Raw genomic sequence first — 27647 nt, forward strand, 5'->3', positions numbered from 1 at the left:
AAATACGACATCACAGCACTATAACTTCATATTCTCATGCTGGGACCTTGCCACGGAGCAGGCGCGGACCCCAAAAAATTAGTTACAAGATCAAACAAAGATATCTGTATGCCTCTCCAAGGTGTGTGGCCAGCAGATATAGAGAAGGTTCAGACATGCTGTATTTTTGCCACCCCATCCTTTTGTTCAGGGAGGGATAAGCCGGCAATCCATGAATGTCATGGTGAAGGCCCATGTGTATGGGTATGATGGCAAAAATATTAAAAAGGTGTATGCCCACCATAAACGAGGACAACACTATCTACTAACACTATCTACTGACAGGGTTGTCTCAATAAGGGCTCTACTCGTGATAAAGGTACCTTCTCTATGAATTGATATAAGGAGCACTGAGAAAACACAGCTTAGGTGTGCATACCTGAATATTCTTCTTCTGGCCTCCTACCTTCATGTTTCTGATGCTTATTGTTGGCATCATCTTCTCCCCACCAGGATGGCTGGCCATATAGTGGTGTGCGATATAATGAAGGTTCTAAGGACAGAAATTCATCAAGCCATGTGAAACTGTTCTCTTGTTTTGTTCTGAATTTTATTGTCACTATATATATATATATATATATATATATATATATATATATATATATATATATATATATATATATATATATATATATTCAATTGCATTAGCTCTAAAAAAATATAACAAAGCAGTTATCCCATATATCATACATATTTATACCAAAACTCAAGAAATTATGTTAATCGCTGTTATGTAATTTACATTGTTTCTAACATTTAAAAAATGTCTTTTCTTTTATCATGTTTCTTTGGCTCGACGTTTTACCCTTTTGGTGTTGCTTATCTGTGCAGCTAAGGACATGCTCTGGACAGAATCAGTCTCCTTCCCTCTCTGGCAGCTAATAATATTGTCGCTCCTTACTATACAGTCATATGCTGCAGAGGCTCTGCTCCTTGTCTGCCAAGCAGAGTAGAAACCTATTTCTATTTGCAGCCCTGCAGGGAACAGAGGATCATTATGCAGACACCTGTCTGTGGGGAGAGTAACAGAGCATGTGTGTCCACCAGCACTTGGCTCAGTAGCTGGACATGTATATTGCACTAGATGGCACCACACAAGGTAAATAAATGCTATAACTGTTTATTGGATCATGTTTAAACTGTCAGCCTGTTCACCCACACTAAACCTTATACACTGGGTTATGAGGGTGAACAGGAGTTCAACAAGAGGTCACTTACTTACATATTTCCAGTAGATCCTGATATATGTCCCCAGAAATTCCTCTGCTAAATTAAGTGAATCGAGGGAAGGGGGCGGGGCTCCTCCATCTCAATTTACATATTTATTGCCTGTGACTGTCACAAGTAGCGCTGCAGCCAGATGTACTGGCTGCGAGTGCTCCGGCCCAGTCCTCCATGCTGTTTCTGCCGCCGTTCGCATCGCGGATGCCAGGCTCTCACTCTCCTCTCCGCATCTCTGTCCCCTCCACTGTTCCCTGCTGTCAGTGCATGCAACCCCACCTCCTAGGGCGCGCGCTGGCTTTCTCAGATTTAAAGGGCCAGCAAACTGTTGATTGGTGTTTGTCTGGTCCTGTGTCTATATAACCCCACACTTCCTTCCTGTCCTTGCCGGATCTTTGTGCCTTGCTGCCTAAGAGAAAGCGTACCTCCTGTGTGTTCGGCTATTCTGTGTACCAGTTGCTTCAGCTCCGTTCCCTGACCATGCTCCAGTGCTACCTGTCCTGACCTTTCCGCCTGTCCCTAACTACGAGTTTGCCTCATCCTTCCTGTACCACGTTACACCTCGGCAGCCAGTCTGTACGAGTCGTATCAGGGGTAGCGACCTGGGTGCCGCCTGCCGCTGCAACACCATCCCGCTTTGCGGCGGGCTCTGGTGAAAACCCATCAGCACCTTAGACTCCACTCCCTGGTACGGCCCATGCTATCATCCACACAGGTTCAGCGGATCCACTTCACCACTGCCGTCACAGTAAGGTCCAGTCATGGATCCCGCTGGGATGCCTCTGCCTGATGTTATGGATCATTCCACCTTCGTGGCTCAACAGTCGCAACAGTTAGCTCGTCAGGCGCAACAGCTGAATCAGTTGTCTGCTATGATGCAACAGTTGCTTTCCGTTCATCAGCAACAACAGCAGCCGCCGCAACCTGTTCCAGAGGCTCCTCTACTCCCTGCAGTTTTTTCCGGATCTGAGCTTTGTTTATCCTTGCCTACGAAGTATGAAGGAGATCCCAATTTGTGTAGAGGTTTTGTGACCCAGTGGCCTATGCATTTTGAAACTCATGGCGGATCAGTTCCCAATGGAGTGAGCTAAAGTGGCATTTGTGCTCAGTCTGCTGTCTGGAAAAGCCATGGCCTGGCAACTTCTCATTGGGATCTTAATGATCCGGTGTCTTCTAACCTGTAGGCCTTCCTCTCTGAATTCCACAATGTCTTTGAAGAACCTGCACGTGTTTCCTCTGCCGAGACAACTTTACTGAACCTCTGCCAAGGGGACTCTTCAGTTGTAAATTACGCGGTTCAACTCCACACCTTAGCTTCCGAATTGGACTTTCTAGTAGAATCAAGGACGCTCTCACTGCATGAGATCCTCCGTCTTCCCAAAGTGAACTAAACTTAGTTTGGAGAGGGAACCTGTCCGAACACGGCAATTTTACCATCTGGAGCCGGTGTTCCAAGGTCCTCCTTTATCTTCTTTCGAAGAGGCTATGCAGGTGGATCGAACTCGGCCTTACACAGCAGGAAAGAATCCGTCGATGCAGTGAGAATTTATGCCTCTATTGTGCCAGTCCGGAGCACTTTCTCAAAGACGGTTATTTACATCCACAGCGTCTGGGAAACGCTCGCACCTAGGGCACGTAGGAGAGGTGTCCCTGGGTGTGAATACTACCTCTCCTCGTTTGACTACGCCTCAGCCTTTTTGGACTCAGGTTCCGCAGGATATGTTATTGCTGCTTCCTTGGTCCATAGACATCGTCTCCAAGTGACTTGGCTTGCTAAGCCTTTGTATATCTCTTCTGTCAAAGGAGAAAACCTTAATTGTATGGTGCTTTTCCGCACTGAACCTCTCATCATGCAAGGAGGAGTCTTACATAAGGAGAGAATTGTGTTCTACGTGCTTCCTCGGTGTACTTCGGAGCTTCTCCTTGGTCTTCAACGTCATACTCCGCATCTCGACTGGAAATCTGGTGAGGTCACTCGTTGGGGACCTTTTTGCCAAAACCACTGTCTTGAGTCTATCCAGCCTAAGATGGTCTCTTCGCCTCCTGCTATGCCGAGCCTGCCTCTTCCTCTTCAGGATTATTTGGATGTGTTCTGCAAAAAGCAGGCTGAATCTCTTCCACCACATTGTTCTTAGGATTGATCAACAGCCTGGGACTACGTCTCCCCAGGGAAGAATGTATCCTTTGTCAGTCCCAGAGACGCAAGCTATGGCTAAATATATACAAGAGAACCTCCAAAAAGGGTTTCATACGAAAATCCTCCTCCCCTGCCGGTGCTGAATGCTTCTTTGTCAGGAAGAAGGATGGTTCTCTCCGTCCTTCTATGGATTACTGGGGATTAAACAATAATCATGATTAATCAAGAATGATCAAGAATCGCTATCCTCTACCTTTGATCTCTGAACTCTTTGATCGTCCACGGGGTGCCAAGATTTTCTCCAAATTGGATTTGCGGGGGGAAGCATATAATCTCATTTGAATACATGAAGGAGACGAATGGAAGACTGCCTTTAATACCCGTGATGGACACTGAGTATCTTGTGATGCCTTTTGCCCTTTGTAATGCTCCTGCTGTCTTCACGACATCTTCCGCGATTTACTCTATACATGTGTAGTGGTGTATCTTGATGATATTCTGATTCTTTCGTCCAGTTTGGAAAAGCATTGACCTCCTATCTGACAGGTTCTTCAGCACCCCCAGGGATAATCATCTCTATGCCAAGCTTGAGAAATGCCTAATCGAGAGATCAGGTCTTCCATTTCTTGGTTACATTGTCTCCAACCAAGGCTTACAGATGGACCCTGATAAGTTGTCTGCAGTTTTGGACTGGCCTCGAGCTATACAACGCTTTTTGGGCTTTGACAATTATTATAACCAGTTCATTCCACATTTTTCTTCCTTGGTCGTCCCGATTGTGGCTCTCACGAAAAAGAACTGTAATCCCAAGTCTTGGTCTCCTGAAGCCAAAGAGGCCTTCTCTCGTTTAAAATCTGCATTTGCCTCTGCTCTTGTCCTCTCAAGACCTGATTGTGAGAAACCCTTTTTTTGTAGGTAGATGCTTCATCTGTAGGAGCTGGTGCCATCTTGACTCAAAAACCCTCCAAAAGGCAAAAACTGTTACCTGTAGACTTTCACCTGCAGAAAGGAACTACTTTATTGGAGATCGGGAACTCCTCACTATTAAACTTGCCTTAGAATAGTGGCAACATCTATTGGAGGGTTCTTCTCATCCAGTCAGCATCTATACGGATAATAGGAATCTCTTATACCTTCAGTCTGCTCAGCACCTGAACCCTCGGCATGCTAGATGGTCTCTTTTCTTTTCCAGGTTTCACTTCTTCATTCATTTCTGTCCTGCGGATAAGAATGTCAGAGCCAATGCCCTCTCTAGGTCCTCCGATGTGGTTGGGCTGGATTCCACTTCATGGCATATTGTACCACCTGTGCGTTTGATTTCTGCTGCTCCAGTTGACCTCCAGCATGTTCCACCTGGGAGATCCTTCGTGCCACCTCAACTGAGACGTAGAGTTTTGAACTGGGGACATTCTTCTTTATTGGCAGGACATTCAGGAGTACAGAAGTCCTTCCAATTAATCTCTTGGCATTATTGGTGGCCACACCTAGAACTCGATGTCACAAATTTTGTCTGTTCCTGTGTTATCTATGCTCGCGACAAGACTCCACGGCAGAGACCTGCAGGACTCTTACAACCTTTGCCTATTCCGGCATTGCTATGGACTTTATCACCGATCTGCCGCCTTCCTGTAACAATACGGTCATCTGGGTTGTTGTTGACCGGTTCTCTAAGATGGCTCATTTCATTCCTTTACCTGGTCTTCCATCTGCTCCTCAGCTGGCAAAACACTTTCTTCAAACATATCTTTCGCCTACATGGCCTTTCTACTCACATCGTTTCGGATCGTGGTGTGGAATTTGTTTCCAAGTTCTGGCAGGCCCTCTGTTCATGTCTAAAAATCAAGCTGGACTTTTCTTCTGCTTATCATCCCCAGACCAATGGCCAGGGAGAAATGAGTAAATGAAATCCCGGGGATCATCTTCGTCATTTTGTCTTGGCCCGACAAGACGATTGGGTATCTTACCCAGGGCAGAGTTCTCCTACCACCACAAAGACGTCTCCATTCTTTTTAGTCTACGGTCATCTTCCTAAGTCCCCCTTTACCCCTTCCATGCTATTTTGGTGTGCCAGCTGTTGACGAACAAGTTCGAGATTTCATGTCCATCTGGCAGGAGACCCAGCGTTCTTTGCTTCAAGCCTCCTCTCGTATAAAATCTAAGGCGGATAAGAAGAGAAGGCCTCCTCCGACATTCTCTCATGGCATCAAGGTCTGGCTCTCATCCACATTTATCTGTTTCAGGGTTCCCAGCTACAAACTGGGCCCTCGATTACTGGGACCATAATCCAGTTTCATACAAGCTCCTTCTGCCTTCCTACCTACGTATTCCAAATAATTTTCACGTCTCCCTTCTCAAGCCAGTTGTTATCAATCGGAAAAAGTATTTCTTTCCACTCCCGTGTCTGGTTCTTCTGATGTCTTTAAAGTTAAGGAGATTCTGGCGTCGAAGACCGTCAGAGGGAGACGTCATTTTCTAGTGGACTGGAAGGTGTTTGGTCCTGAGGAAAGGTCCTGGGGGCCGAAGGAGAATATCTTGGACCACGACCTGGTCCGAAACTTTTTAAAGGCGCAACAAGAGGGGGGGGGAGGGTACTGTTAAAAGTAGCGCTGCAGCCAGACATGTTGGCTGCGAGCGCGCTCCAGTCCCGTCCTCCTGTGCTGCTTCTGCCGCCGCCCGCATGCGAACGCTGGGCTCTCGCTCTTTTCTCCGTATCTCTGTCCCCTCCATTGTTCCCTGCTATCTGTGTGCACCCCTGCCTCCTGGGGGCACGCGCGTGCCTGCTTACTCAGATTTAAAGGGCCAGCACACCATTGATAGGTGCTTGTCTGGTCCTGTGTCTACATAACCCCACACTTCCTTCCTGTCCTTGCCAGATCTTTGTGCTTTGCTGCCTAAGAGAAAGCGTACCTCCTGTGTATTCTGCTATTCTGTGTACCAGTTCCTTCAGCTCTGTTCCCTGACGACGCTCCAGTGCCGCCTGTCCTGATGTTTCAGCCTGTCCTCAATTGCTATTGAAAAAGAGGTAGATGAGTAACTTGAAACGCGTCTAGCCTCTATCACCTGTACCCCGGTATTGGCAAACTTGACGATCTTTACCATCATTCACTGGATCGCAAGAAATTCACCGGAGCACGCTTCTGGGGTTGTACGCATCCTGCCTGCCAGTGGACCTTTTTTCCGGCAACCAGGCTCCAGGACATTGCTGGTAAGAAGCACAGTGTGCCAAATCCCCAAATCCACTCAAAATTTCAGAACCTAGCCTCATGCACCCAAAGGTTTACAATTAAGAGACTATCTATATCCCACTCACCAATCTCTAGCCCTGTGCCACCAGGTTAGAGTGGGATATACACAAGGAAACCCCAGCGCCGCAGAGCGCATTGATTTTAACCCCTTACCAACACGCTGCCGCATGCAGTATCCTGACCAGATATGATCTATACAGAGACATCGCTACTCAGAAAAAAATGATATTTGTAATCAACCATACAAGGCACGATCTCAGTGCATACATCTATAAGGGCTACAGACTATTTGCCACACTGGGATACCAGCACGTTTTTACCCCGAATATTATGTCTATTTTATTTCATTTCATTATATGAATATCTTATACATTCACTACCTTGTTTATTGTGGTGAGTCCGATGTAAGGGCCCTACAAAGGACACCACAAGCACTATTATACAATACATTGTTTTAAATTAATTCACTGGATCTACATTATTTTTTACATATATTTATATTTTATACCCCCACTTTATAAAAAAAAAAAAAAGGTACTTTCTTCCAAAAACAGTGCCACACCTGTTCACAGCACTTGTTTTAGATGTATGCCCCATCCCTAATCCCAACCCTATTTACCCGGCCAGACCATAATCTTAGGGCAGTCTTATTCTTTGGTGCCCAGACTCAAGGACACCAGTGATGTTTCAAGTTATAGTGTGAATACCAGATTATTTCTAGGCTACATAAGGTGTCATCTTGTAAATATTCCAAAACGTAATGCAAATTGAGTGTCATGGGATACTGGAGATGCACAAAAGAGACTTTAGACACATTGTGTTCTTTTTGGATAAAAACATTATGGTAAGATTCCTTCACAAGATACATGTATCAAAGTTACTTAGGAATGCAAAGTTTTCTTGGATATTTTATAGTGGATTTTGTTACTTGCAACTTTGCAGTACACAGAGTTATCTAGAAAAAGATAAATGTGTCCAAATTAACAGCACTAGATGTAGTGTTATTTCTTAAAGGGGTCATACAGAATAAATATAGTTCATTATTCTGAACAGAAGCCACACCTGTTTACAGGTTTCTAATCCACTGGAAAAAGAAGCGCCACTCTGGAGTAACGTGAAATAGCATGGTTTTTATTCACCCATCCAAGTTACAGTGCTATGTTGCAGTCTTCACACCTTTTTCAAGGCCTTGGTAGCGTAACTTGGATGGGTGACTAAAAACTACGCTATTTCACGTTACTCCATAGTGCCGCTTTTTTTTCCAGTGGATTAGATGCCTATGGGACATTGAGTCTTGTCCGCAGTTGCTGAGCACCCATTCGGACATGGAGTCCTGGGCACAGTGCTGGTTCTTTCCCAGATACCATACACTGTTTACAGGTTGTATATGGAATTGCAGCTCAGCCCCATTCACCTTAAGCTAGGGTACAATACCAAATACTATGTGTAAACAGGTGCAATGTTATTTTAGAAATTAAGCAGCCACGTTATTCCAAACCTGCACAACCCTTTTAACATAAGGTCTGTTGTTGGCCTACACATGCCTGGGTGGCAAATAGAGACAGTATAAGCTTACATAGTAAAAAGAGCACATAAAAATAACCCTTTCTGCAAAAATGTAGAACACATCCTCAGGGATTTGTATACACTTCCTCATTGAGATGGCTGAGAAACATCCCAACCCAACCCCCACCCCCCTTCCCATCCCATGCATCTACTATCTATAAGATAAAGATCTAGTGACTGAGCAGAGAGTATATGAGGATTTTGTTGTAGATCCTATCTGGTCTCCTATTATTGCAACCATATTTACCAGTTCCTGGATAAACTTGGGGTTTACTCATACTACCTTATCACCAGTTGGCAAAAAAAAAAGTGCCAACTACAAAAGGAGACACTAAGGCAGGGGTCCTCAAACTTTTTAAACGGGGGGGCCAGTTCACGGTCCCTCAGACCGTTGGAGGGCCGGACTATAGATAACAAAACATGAATAAATTTCTATGCACACTTACCGTATATACTCGAGTATAAGCCGACCCGAATATAAGCCGAGACCCCTAATTTCAACCCAAAAACCCAGGAAAAGTTATTGACTCGACTATAAGCCTAGGGTGGGAAATACATCATCACCGCCTGTTAATCCCATCATCAGTGGTCTTCAACATCTGCGGACCTCCAGATGTTGCAAAACTACAACTCCCAGCATGCCCGGACAGCCGATGGCTGTCCGGGCATGCTGGGAGTTGTAGTTTTGAAACCTCTGGAGGTCCGCAGGTTGAAGACCACTGCGGCCTTCATCATCATCCAGACCCCCCTTTAGTTTTCTACTCACCTCCCCTCGGTGGGAAGGAAGGGTGAGCTGGTCCGGGCCATCTATGCTGCAGGGACCGTCCGGTGGGGAGGGTTACTCGTTCCAGGTTGTCCATCTTGACCGGGAGGCCCTCTTCTCCGCTCTGGGCCGGCCCCGGGACGTTAATGCGCAGGGACGTCACAGACCAGCTCACCCTTCCTTACCACTGAGGGGAGGTGAGTAGAAAACTAAAGGGGGGTCTGGATGATGACGAAGGCAGCAGTGGTCTACAACCTGCGGACCTCCAGATGTTTCAAAACTACAACTCCCAGCATGCCGATGGCTGTCCGGGCATGCTGGGAGCTGTAGTTTTGTAACATCTCGAGGTCCGCAAGTTGAATACCACTGAGAAGGGATTGACAGGCGGAGAGTTCACTCGAGTATAAGCCGAGGGGGGCGTTTTCAGCACGAAAAATCGTGCTGAAAAACTAGGCTTATACTCGAGTATATATGGTATATATCTTATTAGTGGACTACCACTTTAAGTACACAGCACAGTTCCCCCCACATTAGGTTGGCAGTATAGATCCCCCCACATTCGGTTGTAGTTCCCCCACATTAGGGTTGGCAGTATAGTTCCCCCAAATTAGGGTTGGCAGTACAGTTCCCCCACATTAGGTGCAGTACAATTCCCCCACATTAGGTGCAGTACAATTCCCCCACATTAGGTGCAGTACAATTCCCCCACATTAGGTAGTAGTTCCCCTACATTAGGTTGTAGCCCCCCCCCCCCCACATTAGGTGCGGTATAGTTCACCCACATTAGGTTGTAGTTCCCCCCCCACATTAGGTGCAGTATAGTTCCCCACATTAGGTGCAGTACAGTTCCCCACGTTAGGTGCAGTATAGTTCCCCCACATTAGGTGCAGTATAGCTCCCCTGCATTAGGTGCAGTATAGTTCCCCACATTAGGTGCAATATAGTCCCCCACATTAGGCTTGCAGTATGTTCACCCACATTAGGTTGTAGCCCCCCCCCCCCCCCCACATTAGGTGCAGTATAGTTCACCCACATTAGGTGCAATATAGTTCACCCACATTAGGTTGTAGTTCCCCCCCCCCCACATTAGGTGCAGTATAGTTCCCCCACATTAGGTTGTAGTTCCCCCACATTAGGTGCATTATAGTTCCCCCACATTAGGTGCAGTATAGTTCCCCCACACTAGGTGCAATATAGTCCCCCACATTAGGCTTGCAGTATGTTCCCCCACATTAGGTGCAGTATAGTCCCCCACATTACGTTGGCAGTATGTCCCCCCCCCCCCCACATTAGGTGCAATATAGTCCCCCACATTAGGCTGGCAGTATAGTTCCCCCACATTAGGTGCAATATAGTCCCCCACATTAGGCTTGCAGTATGTTCCCCCACATTAGGTGCATTATAGTCCCCCACATTAGGTGCAATATAGTCCCCCACATTAGGCTGGCAGTATAGTCCCCCACATTAGGTGCAATATAGTCCCCCACATTAGGCTTGCAGTATGTTCCCCCACATTAGGTGCAATATAGTCCACCACATTAGGCTTGCAGTATGTTCCCCCACATTAGGTGCAATATAGTCCCCCACATTAGGCTTGCAGTATAGTTCCCCCACATTAGGTGCAGTATAGTCCCCCACATTAGGTGCAGTATAGTTCCCACCACATTAGGTGCAGTATAGTTCCCCACATTAGGTGCAGTATGTTCCCCCCCATTAGGTGCAATATAGTCCCCCACATTAGGCTTGCAGTATGTTCCCCCACATTAGGTGCAATATAGTCCCCCACATTAGGTTGGCAGTATGTTCCCCCACATTAGGTGCAGTATGTTCCCCCACATTAGGTGCAGTATAGTTCCCCCACATTAGGCTGGCAGTATAGTTCCCCACATTAGGCTGGCAGTATAGTTCCCCACATTAGGTGCAGTATGTTCCCCCACATTAGGTGCAGTATGTTCCCTAACATTAGGCTGGCAGTATAGTCCCCCAAATTACGTTGGCAGTATGTTCCCCCACAGGCATACAGCCTCCAGCCATAAAGTATGGCTGGAGGCTGTATGCCTGTGTACTGCCCCATTTCAGTGTTCCGACCACCGCTCCGGCCATAGCAGGACCGGAGGATCGGTGGTCAGAACACTGAAGGGACGCGCCGCTGGTAAACACTTACCTACTGCCAGCGCGCGCATCCTTGCTTCTTCTCTTCCGCTCCGCGCTCAGTTGCCATGGGCGCACTCTTCGGACGTCAGTGACGTTGCTGCGTGCGCCTGCTCCCGGCGGTCCCCGCGTTTTTAAAGTAAACGCGGGCCGCAGGGACTTCAGAGGCATCCTTGTGTTCCGAAAGCATCTTTCGGAACACAGGGATGTCCTAAGGCAAAAACACCCGGCGGGCCGGGTAAATGCGCTCCGGGGGCCGCATGTGGCCCGCTGGCCGTAGTTTGAGGACCCCTGCACTAAGGCATACATGACTGTTGTCTCCTAATAAATAATTATTAGTGAAAGGAAACCAACAGGGTCAGAATACCCTGTATGGTTCTGTATAAGGCATGTCTAGGTTTCTTTCTTACTGTCTTTTTAATCTACATAAGGTTCAAAGGAAGTTTCTCAGCATTATTTGGCAGGTCCATTTACAGTTTCCTCAATGGAATTAGTATCCTGGCTGCTAGTTGTGGGCACAGACAGCTGAGGGCCACCATACAAGTACATGATACATAAGGTCATCATTGAACGCTCCATTATGTCTCTTGGCCAAGTTTACAGGTGTATGGAGAGATCGAGAGAGGCAGCTGTCTGTCAAACAATAAGTCAGCTGACTGCCATCTAACATGTTGGGCTTTGGGTGTTTCAATAATCTAGAAAAGGGCAATCATGCAAGACAAAACCAGACTTACCACTGGGAGCTTTCTTGTCAGACTTTTCCTGCTTCCCTGGCACTGATTCCACTTGAGGTGGGTGTTCCTTGACTTGCTCTGGCCTTGATTTTACTGAAGTCTTTAAATTCATTTGTAGTTGGCTGGTGTATTTTTCATGCTGGAAATAAAGAGATTGTGTAAGGGAATGCTTCCCCCCCCCCCCCCCCCCCAAAATAAACAACATATTATATATATGTGTGTGGCATAGCAATCAGAATTTAGGTTAAAGAGGTTTTCTTATTCTGAAGACTGGGAATAAGTGTCTGATCTGTGGGGGTCTGAACATCTGGATCCCCACGGATCACCAGAATGGAGTGGCAGTCGGACATGTGAGCTGTCACTCTATTCTACCCTATGGGCCACAGAAAGATAGTCTAGCACTGTTCTTGGCTACATATCTGATAAGTATTTGATCGTAGAGAGTCTGACCATTGGGACCCCTCTCAATCTCTTGCCCAGTGTCCCGGCTCTCTATGAGAGTGCCGAAGACACCCGAGTACAGCACTTGGGTCTCTTCAGCGCTCCCATAAAGAATGAATGGAGCACGTGGCATCTCTAGCACACACTCCTCTCAGAGCGCTGGGGCGCCAGACAGTAGGCCACAGGGGGTCAGCCTGCTGGGATCAGACATATCCCATATGGGATCCCATACGGGATCCCATATGCTGTGGATAGGGGGATAAGTTGTTTTTCAATGGACTGCCCCTTTAAGTGGCAATGTGTTCTGTTAAAAGGGGTCAAGGCCCCACATTCTTGTAATCCATTTGGGTCACAGTAGTCATAATCCTGTGTCTTTTGTGGGAAAACCCCTCTACCAGAAGACAGATGGATCTTCTGAAACATAAATATATTAAAAGGTGAATCTTTAAACATTCTTGTTGGAATACAGATCACCCATAAAGCAAAGCGAACAGAGAACAGATTTTTCCTAAAGATTATCACTTCTTTGCCGAAACAAATAATATGCATTGGTTTCATAACTTCCTAGAATTACTCATTACATCACCAGCTTTATTATACTATCTTATCAGTTATTGGGATTTGTTTTCAGACTAAGGTTTCTCCATACTATTAGTTGATATAATCACAAACCTTTAATGCCTCCTCCGGGACTTTATGCTGAATCTGTTCCAACACATACAAATTAAAATGTATACAGCTAGATAAGGAAAAGCCGCCAACATCAGGACACTTAATATTCAATGATGACGAATGGCCAACATCCCAGACACAAAATTTACATGAATGGATGTATGTAAGAAGACACTGGAAGACTCAAAAGTTCTTCTGGTTACATTGTCTTGGAGATGTACTGCACTACTTCCTCCACCATATGTAGCTTGAAAGCAAATTGTATGAGGGACTGTATTAAAATGCATAGCTGCCATTAAGGGATTTATTTGCATTGTGACTGCTTAGGGATTTTATTTCTCCCTTGTAGAGTCCATAAATACATTTGTAAGTCAATGCTAATGGCACTTGAAAGACTCTGTTATACTTTAATAGTATTGCAGGTTAAAAGTGCACCTATCATGATGTTAAAGCCTAATGCACAAAGGCTACGTCTTAGTAGATCGCATGGTAGCACATGAAGTCCACCTACAGTTCTATATATAGGCCATGTGCAGCCATATTGTGCCTTCATACAACATTGTATACTTGTCTAGAATCAATGCTATCATCACTACTGTAATTCATCATGTCATGGAATATGTCCCAGTGCATTCTCTAATAAATTCTGTAAACTCTGCATGAATTGGGACTAGAGATGAGCGAACTTACAGTAAATTTGATTCGTCACAAACTTTTCGGCTCGGCAGTTGATGACTTATCCTGCATAAATTAGTTCAGCCTTCAGGTGCTCCCGTGGGCTGGAAAAGGTGGATACATTCCTAGGAAAGAGTCTCCTAGGACTGTATCCACCTTTTCCAGCCCACCGGAGCACCGGAAAACTGAACTAATTTATGCAGGAAAAGTCATCAACTGCCGAGCCGAGAAGTTTGTGACAAATCGAATTTACTGTAAGTTTGCTCATCTCTAATTGGGAGGACCATGGTGGTACAGGCTCATACATTTTGGTGGGTGCCATACTACTTATAGATGGCTATTCATTCCATGCCGACTCCGCAGAAAGAATGAACGTCTTCATTTTTTCTGCGGACACGGAAATTGGAATTTCCGGGCCGGAAACATCTGGCTCGGAAATTCCGCCATCTGCACAGCACAGCACAATGCTGTTGTATTCAATAGGACTCTGTTGCAGCAGAATCTCCATGTTGAATTCCAATGCGGCAATCAGGACGGAAATTCTGGTGTGTGAACATGGTTTAACTTTTCAAATCGTTTTAACGAAAAATGTCCAACAGTTTTGAGCCTACAGCTCCTATGAGTCTCCTTGGTTACAGACAACAAAGAAAGCATGTGTAGCCTAAACCTACTGTCATTCTACACTCATATGTCCACTCCTTCTTGTTAGCCTATTAATTTGTTATCGAGAGACAGAACATATCTTTCATATCTATATCCATATTTTGATCATGTTTTATGTTTCTCGATAACATAAATTAATAGGGAGTGTGACGGCAGGATGAAACTACACAGAATGTATTTCTAGTCTGTTACTATGAAAACACACATATCTGCATTACTGCTGAATACACAATACAATACATTGCTTAAAGGGGTACTCCGGCACTTAGACATCTTATCCCCTATCCAAAGGATAGGGGATAAGATGCCTGATTGCGGGGGTCCCGCCGCTGAGGACCCCCGTGATCTTGCACGCAGCTCCCCAGTTAAAACCAGTCCCCAGAGCATGTTCGCTCCGGGCTGAAAAATAATGGATACTTACCTGTCTGATCCCTCACCACTGTCCAGGCACACACTGCTTGCAGCTTCTTGATTATATGTCGACGCACAGGACATGCCTACTCAGCCACGCCCCCTCCGATAGGCTTGCATTGCGGGGCGGAGCGTGACGTCACACAGGGGCGGAGACGTGACGACACACGCTGCCGGCCCCGTGGTCGCCGGTTATCAGACCCGGAGCAAACATGCTCCAGGGAGTGATTTTAACTGGGGTGCTGCGTGCAAGATCACAGGAGTCCCCAGCAGCGGGACCCCCGCGATCAGGCATCTTATCCCCTATCCTTTGGATAGGAGATAAGATGTCTAAGCGCCAGAGTACCCCTTTAATTTCAAGGAATTTTCAAGGAATGGAAAAAAAATGTAAAATGCTAAGGTTGCCTTGACAATAAAAACCATGGATACTTACCTGTCCGATCCTTGCCACTGCCTCCCCACCTTGCCAAGTAATTGGCTGAGTAGGCATGTCCTGTGTATCGACATATAATCAGGAAGCTGCAAGCAGTGTGTGCCTGGGCAGTGGTGAGGGATCAGACAGGTAAGTATCCATTATTTTTCAGCAGCCATTGGAAAGTTGCTTCATTATTAATTTTATAAAATGGTTGCAAAGATGGACATAGCCTTTCACACCAATGTTAAATCCTTTGACTCCCTTTTAACCCCTTTGCAACATGTAAATTATAGACACACATTGCTGCCGCCATAGGCTTATTGCAATCTACCGTACAGTATATGTATGGCACAGTGATGGCGCAGGCTCAGGAGCTGATCTTGCACCATTAGTAGTATATATTATAGTTACATAACAGACTGTTACATAAAATCAGATCCTAGATGTTTAACCCTTTAGACACGACAGTCAATGGCAACCATGACTTCTAAAAGAAGAGGGGCACTTCATATTAATTAGTGCCTACATAAATACAACTTGTCTTGCAAAAAAAAAAAAACAACAACTCCTACAACCACATCTAAATAAAAATAATACAATGATGTCTCTCTGAAGGTGGGGTTGAAAGAGAAATAAAATCCTATATACCAAAATAGGTTGTTTCCTTAAGGCAGTGTTTCCCAACCAGGGTGCCTCCAGCTGTTGCAAAACTACAACTCCCAGCATGCCCGGACAGCCAAAGGCTGTCCGGGCATGCTGGGGGTTGTAGTTTTGCAACAGCTGGAGGGACACCCTGGTTGGGAAACACTGCCTTAAGGGGTTGAGAAACAGAAGCTCCTTGTGCTTTTGCTGCTGATCTTCATGTATTCCTTTAGAGGCCCTACAGAAATCATAAAAGCTCTCAGAATTCTACTGACTCACGTGGCTGCAGAGTCTCTAATCTGCTTTCCAGTGACCTTACTGTGTCTTTGCACAAAGCGCCTGCCAACAGAAGGAACTGAGCCATAAACCCAGCCATTCCTACAAGAATTACAAAAGGATATCGTAGCCAAAGCGGATGACATCATTGAGTTTAAGGGTTATGTATTTCTGGTCCGGTATCCTGACGTCATTCACAAAGGTCTGTGGAGAGAAGAAGGAAATGTCTTAAAATTTTTTAACAATTATAATAAATAAGTCCCCACAAGGTATATAGGTTATCCATAGATTAGCTCACAATAGAAGACCCAGAGGATTTTGTGTATCCATGGATTCATTTGCATACATTTTTATTCACATGTTGGCCTTTTGGCTAAGATCAAGTGTAGTATCTGTTCTTATCAGGCAGTCCACTGGTAGGAATGGATGGCTGCATGGAGGAGCAGGGGTACCAGGGCTTTCCGGGGCTGGTGCCACAGAACCAGCTCAATGGCTGCTCTAATGTGCTCTGTTTCCTCCGGGTCTCGCCATGAGGTTGGGGGGTGTAGAACTGAGGTACATTTGTGCCTCGGGGAGTGGTGACCCTGAGGTGCCTAAACTCACTGAATGGATTCCCCACTGAGTGGAAGCACTGCACCATTATCTTTTCACCTTTGGAAGTCACCCTTGGTATTCCGGCCTTCTGGCTAGGATCAGGGAATTTTTTATAGATCCGGCCAGATGACCGGGCAGTATATCTGCACTCATCCTCTTATTTATTTATTTTTTGTTTGTCACTGTGCCACTTTTACGTGTTTGTTTTATACATAGGATTTGTCAGGATGCGCTAACCCCTCTGGGTGTCCCTCTTGGTGGGTCTAGGGGAGGTGTATGTGGCCATTAGTGTCTTCACATCCCTGCAACCCCTGGGCATCCTGGCTTCAGTCGAGATGCCACCAGTATACGGCTCCTTGGCTGATACCTTGGTTAACGCCTAGGTTGAAGCCAGGTGCATTTGTGGCCCCTTAGTAGCTTCGGCAAAAAGGGGCATCGAACCTGGATCCTTTCAGGTGCCTTTTGGCCAGGAGGTGAAGAGTAGGTTTGTTGGGGGGGCCTCTCTCCTGTTGGAGAAGGGCTTAGCGATAGACCGCACCTTTTGTGCACTTAAATAAAAAAATTAAAAAGTCACTTAAAGTGGCAGAACCTGCAACATATCCAATGGATTGCTTGGTTAACATAATTCTGTGTTAACAGAGGGGGGGTCCTCTGAGTAGGATTCACATCTTTTGGCCAGAGTGGAGAGCAGTTACAAAGACATCTCTCATTCAGAAGGACCTGCCCTGTCCAGCATTATACAGACAACCCATTGATTTCAATGGACACAGTGTAATGCTTTGCTTCACCTGTAGGGGTGCTGAAAAGAAACTAAACACTTACTGACATGTTTGCTCATGGACCAGCGGTGTCCAAACAGTGGGCCTAGTTTTGCAAAATCTGGAGGTCTACAGTTTGAACACCACTGTCAGTCTATTGTTGATTGCTGAAGGTCCCAGCAGAAGTACACTTCATGATCAGCTTATTCTGAACAGTAAGGATTGCCCAAAGTAGACAACTACTCTAACATCATGCAGCACGTATTCAAGGGCATTTTTATTAAAGGTCTTTATGTTATTGAAGGTCTATATGTTATGAAGGTCCATAGGTTATTGGTGGGGGCACCGGCACTCATGGAAGCAAAGTGATCTCTTTACTTCCTTCCATTCACTTCATTAGGGTGAGCTGCAATACCAGGGACAGCTGCAACTGGATGTAGAGCTGCACTTCTCAGAAAGTGAAGCCAGAGCACACACCAGAACAGTGACCTCTTCAACCATCTGAAGAATGGGGGTGCCAGCAGTTAGACCATCACAAACAGATATTGATGGAATATTCTGTGGATAAGCTATTACTAATAAAACAATTAAATAAATAAAAAAGACTCCGATGCCAAGTTAGGGACAACAGTAGCTTTACTGAGGGTAGACAGTTGGTAAAGTCTATACAGTTCAGCCAGAGCCCAAGGAGGTGATCAGTGACACAGAGACCTTAAGGGCTTGCTGGGACTTGTAGTAGGACTCGTCAATTGAATACAGACCACGCTGACTTGACAGATGACAGGGACTGACTTGACTTGACTCATAAAGCTGTTTTTATCTTACTTGACTTGTTGGTGGCTGCAGGACTGGACTTTGAGGTCTCCAACACTCTGGACACACACACTAGGCCTGACTGCACTGGACCTCAGCAGGAAGCCAGAGCTCTAAGCTCCAAGAGAGAGAAGCTCCACCCAGGGCTTATATGGGGGAGACTAGCAGGGAGCCCATAGGTCACTCTTGGGATCACTTGGTCACTGGGACCTCCTGGGTGACAATCACATGACATATCACATGGTATAACTCTTAAAGCAACATTACATTTTATAACACTTTACCTGGTAAAAAATATTTACAAATGGGGAAACAAGTGTAGGTGGCCTTGGGGACACTGAAGGAGGCTGCCTGAAAGGACAGCAGGAGCACGGGGTAACACCTCCCATACTGGGCCACCACACTACTCTGGACATGGGCCCTTTGGCACTTTCCTAATACTCTGGTAATCAGCCCAATCCTTGTTCCAGTTTTATTTGGAGGATAGACATTGAGTAATGTAGGTAAATATGGCCCAATGCAACCTATTATCTCAAATGTATGCACCATTCAACTACCAAAGACTTATACTATTTAAATACAGAGCCCCCTTCTGGCTCAAAAGGCAACATTAGTATGATTGTAAAGAAGCAAAATTGATAGACAGTGTTATACAGAGTGTAGAGCATGAGGGGGCGGAGCATTTCCCAAATTCTCCTTGGTCTTATCTGCATTTCTGTGTCATGCTCCGCCCACTCTGAAAAGGCAGCAGATACAAATCACTATGGGGGAGATTTATCAAAACCTGTGCAGAGGAAGAGTGGTGCAGTTGCCCATAGCAACCAATCAGATTGCTTCTTTCATTTTCCACAGGCCTCTAAAGAGGCCTGTGGAAAATGAAAGAAGCAATCTGATTGGTTGCTATGGGCAACTGCACCACTCTTCCTCTGCACAGGTTTTGATAAATCTCCCCCTATGTTTTTGATCAGAGACCACTTTTAAATACATAAGCACTTAGCACTTCAATACTACTCAATATCCCTTTCAGTATCTGTCTGGACCCCATGCAGCTGTTGGGAGTTATAATAGGCATAGCCAGAAACTAATATGACTGCCAGGACTTTTCTATTACAAGATGCAGATGAAAGCTTCTATTTTTATTTAGTTTCTGATTTGTAAATTTATACCACATCTCCAAGCCTAGAAATAGTTTAGAAAGAGGGATTATTTTCTGCTATGGCAAGGCCTCTGTGCAGAAGAGCAAACAAGTTAAGTTCAGCTGTGCTTATCTATGCCTTTCTACTGTAGAGTTCAGTCACTTGTACAATGCTTAACCCCATAGGCACTTGTGTCAATAAATGATGAAATCTCTTCTGTGGGACATTGTAATCTGAAGTAAGGCATAGCTACAGCAGGACTTTTGAGATATGAAAACCCTAGGGTCAATTTTAAAGCTAAGAGGGGAGGATATAGTATTTTATTTAAAAAAAAAAAATAAGGTGCTACATTTTGGACAGTTTAAAAAAAACATGTGTTTATGATACTTAGAACAAATGAACTTGACTAAAATATTGAACTCTAATCTAGGTTGACTTATGGGACATTGTGTAAATTTTAGGGTTCTTCTAAGAAACTTTGTGTTGATCTTAACAACCTTGAGGCATTGAGGCATATTAGTGATACTAGGATTCTCCTTTTCCAATGTATTAACTGCCATGTTCTGGAACATCCTGGAGAAGGAGCATTTGCTTATAAGATGGAGCAGAAATGGACATGATACCACATCATGAAGTTCTTTTCATAATTCATAAGTAGTATATAAAGATATGGGCAAACATAGAAGCAAATGGGACCCCATGCACATGTTGGTTACTGGCAGTAGCAGGGGATGACGGAGCTGCTTGGCTGTTCCTGGTGCCGTGTATTTCTAGATAGCTTTACCTTTCTGGTGTGTGTGTGTGGGGGGGGGGGGGGGGGTCACCTGTTTAGCTGCTATTTTCTCATAGATGGGTAGTAAAGAGGTTAATTAAGTGCATTACAGAAAGGCTTAAAATTGCCAACATTTTTACATAAAAGTATTTTTTGTAATGACAATTACACCTTAAGTATTATCCTACTTGCCTAAATTGTACTCACAGAATTCCAGGAAGCTGAGATCTGCGGAGCTGTCTGCAGGTTTAGTTCTTAGTGTGAGAGTGATATTAGGAAAATGTGCTGGGATACCATGTTTAATCTCACTCAAAAAGTAACGTTTTTTTTTTTTTTTTTTACAGCTAGGCTTTAACGCATCTGGCATATTATGGTATGGTACACCGCTCATAAACTTACTCCATTCAGGCTCCCGAGGTCCTTCACACGATGCTCGTCCTTTTCTCCATCATAGTTGATGACGGCGTGTTGTTTATCCACACTGCGGGACTAGAGAACACAGATATAGAATTCATTCTTTGTTGTCAGAGCTCTGCAGACAATGATTGTGTATATTCTGTTAACCTAGGACTTCTACAACAACATGACATCTAGTGAATCTGTTCCAGGCTGTTCAGTGCTGTAGCCAGGAAATATTTCTAAATTTCTAATCCTATTATTCCAAGAGAATGAGCGTAGATCAAACAAAAAGGTGCTTGTTCACATTCTACAGGCCTCACCTAGTGTAAAGATTTAATGTGGGGAATGGGGGGGGGGGGGGGTCAGGGGATTACATTCACTTCTGTTTGCTCCAAATTGGTGTGTATTAAATGGGTTTTTGTATTTAACCATGTGAAGTACTCCACAAGTAGACTAAAAAGTCAAAACAAATACTCGATTAACCATTATATGTAACTTTTTGGAATCTAGGAGCCTATAGACATTTGGCAGAAAACTTATGGCTATGCATCTAAGGCCCTATACACATTAGAGAAAAGATGCCCAAGTGGCTAATTTTGGCAGTACCAGCTTACTGTCTTATGTGAATGTGGAGGCAGCAAGAATTGAGGTCTGGTCGAAAACGATATCCTAATAAGGCTAGGGGAAGTATATGACACTTGGCCCTGCTCTGGAAACTTACCCTAAGGGTATGTTCACACTGAGAAATTGGAGAGGAATTTCCACAAGTAATTCTGCTCGCTTTTTCCTCTCCAAATCATTCAGCAGTGAAATCCCCCATAGAGTTGTACAGAATTTCTGCCCCTCAGTTCACACTGAGGAATTTCCTCAAGCAGAATTCTGACAAGTAAGTATGTTCCACTTGAAGAAAGAACATGTTATTTCTTTCAGGCGGAATTAGCGTTCTTCTCCCATAGAGATCAATGTTATTTTTTTTTTCAGTCAGAAGCATTTCCACACGGAATCCGCGCGAAATTTGTACGGAATTTCGGCATGAAAAAAAAAAAAAGAGGAGTATTTATGAATAAAAAAAATACATATATTACACCCACTCTCCAACCTGCATTTCCGCGCGATTTCCACGCGAACTCGCTGCAAATTGTGAGCGGGAAAAAAAAATATATATATATATATTTTGGGGTGGAAATTTTCAGCGTGATTTCCTCCCCAATTCCTCGGTGTTAACATACCCTTAGGGCTCTGTTACCAGTCTAAGCACTATGGTGAGCCTTACCTCCAATATGTCAACTAAGGCTTTCCCTGTCTACCATTCTGATCGCTCACTTAAAATACCAGTAAGACTGTGCCAGGAGCACAGAAAAAAAAATATATAAAAAAACTATGCAAAAGATCGGAGGGCCCAATTGACCTGGTCCTTGCCCACAGTCCTACATACACCTCAAATGCATGTATTCAAATCTCAAAAACACATATACAGGTCTAAACGTGTTTCTCTTTAAATATAAACATAGCGGGAGAAGATTTATCAAAACCTGTGTAGAGGAAGAGTGGCACAGTTGCCCATAGCAACCAGATTGCTTCTTTCATTTCTCAAAGGCCTTTTTAAAAAAAGAAAGAAGCAATCTAATTGGTTGCTATGGGCAACTGCTCCAGTCTTCCTCTACACAGGTGTTGATAAATCTCCCCCAGGGTTCATCAGGAGAGAACTATTAATGATGGTGACCCCTGTAAATCAATAGATCAAATACCACCAGAGAATACGACTTCACTAAAAAGGCACCAAAAGATACATCTATGTCCAGCTGCAAACATTAGACAAGCGCAAAGAATTGAAACAGGCAGGCACAGATGATACTCCTGTAGTTCAGACAATTACTGGTTAACCTTTCTTATTCTTGGCTGCACATCCCTGTTTACTCTATACATAGACTCCACCTGATGACATCACTGGCCTTGTTGGGACAATAATGCAAATTAGACCTGACGGCTGTAATGTCCTGGAACGTATACAAAGGGCAGGGTACGCTAGCAGGGGTGATGTCATTTATCCAATGGATTACTGCAATAATTGTCATGCCTGCAGGAGAATGGCAGGCGGGCACAATGGCTGAAAACCTTCAATATCATCTTAATAGGGTTCTATACTATCATTAAGATGAGCTCACTTAGGCTTCCTTTACATATAAGCGTTTATTTTTTTCCCCCTCCGGTGCTGCAGAAATTCCACCGAAGGGAAAATGAAGCAAGAACTGATTCCATTCATTTGAATAGGACAGTTGACAATCATCCGGCATCTCAATTTGGACGCCGGATGATTGGACTCGCCGGACCGGCACAGACAGGGGAATGCATCTTGCAGCGTTCCCCCGTCCGGCAATCACAAACAATGGACGCCGGATGATGCACAACTGATGCACTTATGGCATCGGTTGTAGAGATTTATGCCCAGTTTCTCCAGAGCCGGACGCCGCATATATGTAACTCTAGCCTTAAAGGAGTAGTAAAATATATGAAAAGTTATTATCTATATGTAATCAAAGTAGGTACTAGGACTGAAATCTTCAGGGTCACAATAAACACATGTAAGCAGAGCGTCCATATAGACTGCTGTAAGAATATACTTTTGTGGTGGCCCGGTTTAGGAGTTGCACCCCTGTATCATTGCTGACCTGTCAGGCAGACTCCATTCTGGGCCTCAAATAGTTAACTACCACTTGTGTTATCTAATGTAATGTGTATATATTGTTATGTACCATCCAGAGTCTCCCCCATATAAACCCTGGGAGGAGCTAGCTGGTTTGTTCTTGTTCTGCTGAGGAACATTGAAGTCCTGAAAGAGTGTCTAGTGTCCTGAGGAGGCCTTTAGCCCACCACGCAGCTACAAGTCCACTACTCCACAGGTGAACGTCAAAACCTGGTAAGTTACAAATGGGGTGAAGTCTGTCTAGTCAGTCTCAGTCAAGTCAGTCAAGATCAGTCTGTGTCAAGTCAGAATGGCCCTGCATCAAATTAGCCAAGTCCACTACAAGTCCCAGCGTGCCCTTAGGTCTCTGAAGTCACTGGTCACTTCTGTGAGCCTGGCTAAGCTGTTAATACTGTTACACCTGTCTAACTCAGTAAAGCTGCCGTTGTTCCATTACTTGGCGTCGGAGTCATTATTTGCCCCCGTGCCTAGCCCAGGATCCAGTGGGATCCACCTTCGGGTGGTGTAGAGGTTAAACCACGCCCTGGTGTCACGAACACAAGGGGTTAATGCAATCTGCCCCTAGGGTAATTCTATCTGCCCTCATCACACCCTCACCAATCTTATGTAACTGAGATTCTTCAGCAATAGGGACCCTAAGGCTAGGTTCAGACTACGGAATCTCCGGGCAGAAAATTTCCGCCCGGAGATTCCGAGTGCGGCCAGCGCTGACTGAATCAGTCGGCGCTAGGACTGCGCGGACACTGCAGTCTCCAATAGACTGCAATGTGTTCCACGCGGATTTCCGCCTGAAGAAAGAGCAACGCCTTTCTTCAGGCAGAAATTTCCAAGCAGATTTTCCGTTCACAAATTCCGCTTCACAAATTCCCGAAGTGTGAATTTGTGAACGGAAAACCATTCACTACACTAGACATTTTAGCAAGGGAAATTTCCACCTGCAATTTCAAAGCGGAATTGCAGGCGGGAATTCCGTAGTCTGAACCTAGCCTAAATATCAGCAGGTCTTTAAAAAATCTATATAACCAACTTGCAATGAATTTCTGTATAGCCCATGGCACTGTGCATGTATGGCCATTCAGTCATGCTAAACACAATATAAAAGGGTAGGGTCACACATAGCGTATACGCTACGTATTTGATGGATGTGTATTTCAGTGCTAGCAAAATCTATGGGTGTTTATTATTACTCACATAGACTTTGCTAGCACAGAAATATGCAGCGTCAAATACGCAGCATATAAGCTACGTGTGACCCTACCCGAACAGCAAGATTTGCAATACATATAAAAGTTATGACAGCACATGCAGGACATGTGATCAATACAGTCTAATAGGTCAGGCTAGATTCATACTGCCATTGTGCTCCACTCCGATCCATTCGGTCTGTTCAGCTCTTTTGTTTTTTTTCTTTTTTTTTTGTTTAGCAGTTATCGGAACCAAAATGGTTTCAGAGCACAACTCACACCATTGAATCACGATGGACACCATTGACTTGAATGAGATCTGTCATGGATCCAGTATATTATCAAAGTTGAGTAAGGACATGTAATTCCCGTCGTTCTGACTGATGGAGCTCCATTTACTGGACCACAAGAGCAGTGTGAACGAGCCCTTATTTGTGTATTAACCTTAAAAACAGACCATAGTGACAAGTGATGGATTCCAAAGTCAACTTCAAATAGCATCGCCTTTACTGAACATTTATGGTCCGTTATTGTTTCAGAGCATGGGCCTACCAGGGGATCATGTAGTACTCTGTCCAACACTGCATACATCATACAGGGAAACGTATAAAAATCTGCCTACTTTTTGTCAGATTCCTCATTAAAATCTGCATGACATCCTCATGGAGTCCATGTCCCGTAGATCGATAGATTTTAATGGGAAATCTGCAACCTTGTGCACACACGGGTAAGATTTATCAAAACCTGTGCATTGGAAAAGTAGAGCAGTTGCCCATAGCAATCAATCAGATTACTTCTTTCATTTTTCTGAGGCCTTTTTAAAAATTAAAGTAGTAATATGATTGGTTGCTATGGGCAACTGGTTAGCTTTATCTCTGCACGGGTTTTGATAAATCTTCCCCAGCTTTCCAATGTGGATTTGAAATCTGCATCAATGACTGACATGTCTATTCTTGATAGTCTTATCCTTTGAAAAACAGTGCAATGTCCTGGTATCCATGTCCTAGGTACAAATAGAAGAGCTTGTTGTGTGGTTGAGGAACTCCTGTGCTAAGTTCCTAAATCTGTGTTTTGGGTATCGGGAATTCACTTGCATAACTGTCCTGGATGTGTGAGGCCATGTTCACATGTCGGAATTTCCGTGCCGAATTCCACATAGGAATGCAGCAGAGTCCTATTGAAATCACAGGATTCTGCTGTGCACATGGCGGAATTTCTGTGCCAGATGTTTCCGGCATGGAAATTCCAATTTCCATTTTCGCAGAAAGAATTAACTTGTTCATTCTTTGTGCAGACACCGCTCAGAATGCATAACAGTCTATGAGTCGGTGAAATCTTTGCAGTCCTAGCACAGACATGTTATGCTGGTGCCTGCAGACTCCAGAATGTCCCCACAGAGATTTTCTGTGCAGACATTCCGATGTGTGATCATGGGCATGGCCTAAGGATTAATTGTTTGCATATTCTGTATAAGATGAGTGAATCATTGGTCATATGACCTTTCCCAGCTAGGATTCTATGCATAATATGCCATTTACTACATCTCTAAATCCCAACTAGCCTGAGCACCACTCCAATCCTCCTCGAGTACCACAGGAGACTAAATCCACATCAGTTCAGTGGTAAATTCTGCAGCAAATCAATCTAAAATCTGCATGTTTAGACACAAACTTTCAGTGAAATTCTGCATCATAAATATTAAGTGGGGAAAATGTATTATTTGCACCCTTGTCAGTCCACTGTATCCCTTATGCCAATATCAAATGTGCTAAATTTATCAATGCACTATTTTGCCTTTTGGGTTTCTATGTCCCCCACACTGGAGAGCGATTGTGCAAAAATTTTCCAACTTTAAAAAAAAGTCACAAATAATAAATGTGTCCAAAACACATTATACTTGACATGGGCATCAACATTATACTTGATTCATGGGCATTTTAAATAGTAAATCTGCCCCAGTGTGCACATACCTTAAGGTTATTTTCAATGTTTTGTTTTAGTCCCAAAGCTAATTGTGAGTCTGTCTTTGCCTCTAAACCAAACTTTTGCACTATTCAAAGTTTAAAAGGGTATTCCAGGATTTTTTTTTAATTTTTTTAGATCAACTGGCTCCAGAAAGTTAAACAGATTTGTAAATTAATTCTATTAAAAAATCTTAATCCTTTCAATAATTATCAGCTGCTGAAGTTGAGTTGTTCTTTTTTGTCTGGCAACAGTGCTCTCTGCTGACATCTCTGCTTGTCTCGGGAACTGCACAGGGTAGAAGAGGTTTGCTATGGGGATTTTCTTCTAAACTGGGTGGTTCACGAGACACGTGTCATCAGAGAGTACTTATACAGAAAAGAACAACTCAACTTCAGCAGCTCATAAGTACTGAAAGGATTAAGATTTTTTTATAGAAGTAATTTACAAATCTGTTTAACTTTCTGGAACCAGTTGATATATAGAAAAAAAAAAAGTTTTTTTTTTCCTGGATAACACCTTTAAGCAGGTTTAGTCTAGGTGTTAATCTAGACCAGAAAAGTTAAAGGTTTATTAAAAATAGGCTCCCTAATCCCTAAAATGCTGCAAAATTAACCTTATTATAAAAACAATCTTTCATCTGCGAATATTGTCATAGGGCTTAGTTGTTTAATAGCCAATGGAATGTCCATGGCTCTATTATGACCATAATTTTCCCTATATGTAGAGGCTTTGTCATCTGTGTAAGGTGTCTGGGTTCCAGCTGCTATTCCACTTATAGGTCTAAGATTTTTAAAATGGAATTAAGTACTGTGCTAGACAAACCCTTAGGGTACGTTCAGACGAGCGGATCCGCAGCGTATTTTACGCTGCGGATCCGCTGCCGAAGGACCTCTACAGGGTGCCTCAGATGTGCCTGCTTGGAGAAGCAATACGCCGCTACGAGCAGACACACTGCGATGCGTGAGTCACCACGCACATGCAAAGTATACTCATACATTGCGGCTGCTTTCGGCCTAGCTCAGGGATGCGTGGCAACTCACACATCGCAGTAGTGTGTCTGCTCGTAGCAGCGTATTGCCGCTCTGAGCAGGCACTTCTGAGGCACAATGTAGGGGTCTTTCGGCACTGGATTCGCAGCATAAAATACGCTGTGGATCCGCTCGTCTGAACGTACCCTTATACCTTATATTTAAAGATGCTATAATGATAGGGGTTGTTCCACAGGACTGGTGCTTAGTGAATGTGGTACCAATATATAAAAAAGGGGGTCT

General features: G+C 44.3%; 1 protein-coding gene and 1 pseudogene across 16 annotated transcripts in view; one reads left to right on the forward strand and one right to left on the reverse strand.

The window, feature by feature from the left end:
- CEP170B (centrosomal protein 170B) overlaps positions 1-27647 on the reverse strand; it is a 162604-nt gene that overhangs the window by 47787 nt on the left and 87170 nt on the right. For 14 of the 16 annotated variants that reach the window (XM_056546565.1, XM_056546564.1, XM_056546566.1 and 11 more), the window contains exons 3-7: positions 20524-20613; positions 16175-16255; positions 12970-13026; positions 11857-11995; positions 419-532 (exon numbers count right to left, since the gene is read on the reverse strand). In XM_056546565.1, the coding sequence (XP_056402540.1) occupies positions 419-532; positions 11857-11995; positions 12970-13026; positions 16175-16255; positions 20524-20613 (481 nt within the window). The remainder of the gene's footprint in view (positions 1-418; positions 533-11856; positions 11996-12969; positions 13027-16174; positions 16256-20523; positions 20614-27647) is intronic. The other 2 variants (XM_056546570.1, XM_056546575.1) reach the window with 1 other exon arrangement.
- Positions 16405-16538, forward strand: LOC130296108 (U2 spliceosomal RNA; annotated as a pseudogene).

The sequence above is a fragment of the Hyla sarda genome, chromosome 11, assembly GCF_029499605.1.
Source record: "Hyla sarda isolate aHylSar1 chromosome 11, aHylSar1.hap1, whole genome shotgun sequence".
Lineage (NCBI taxonomy): Eukaryota > Metazoa > Chordata > Amphibia > Anura > Hylidae > Hyla > Hyla sarda.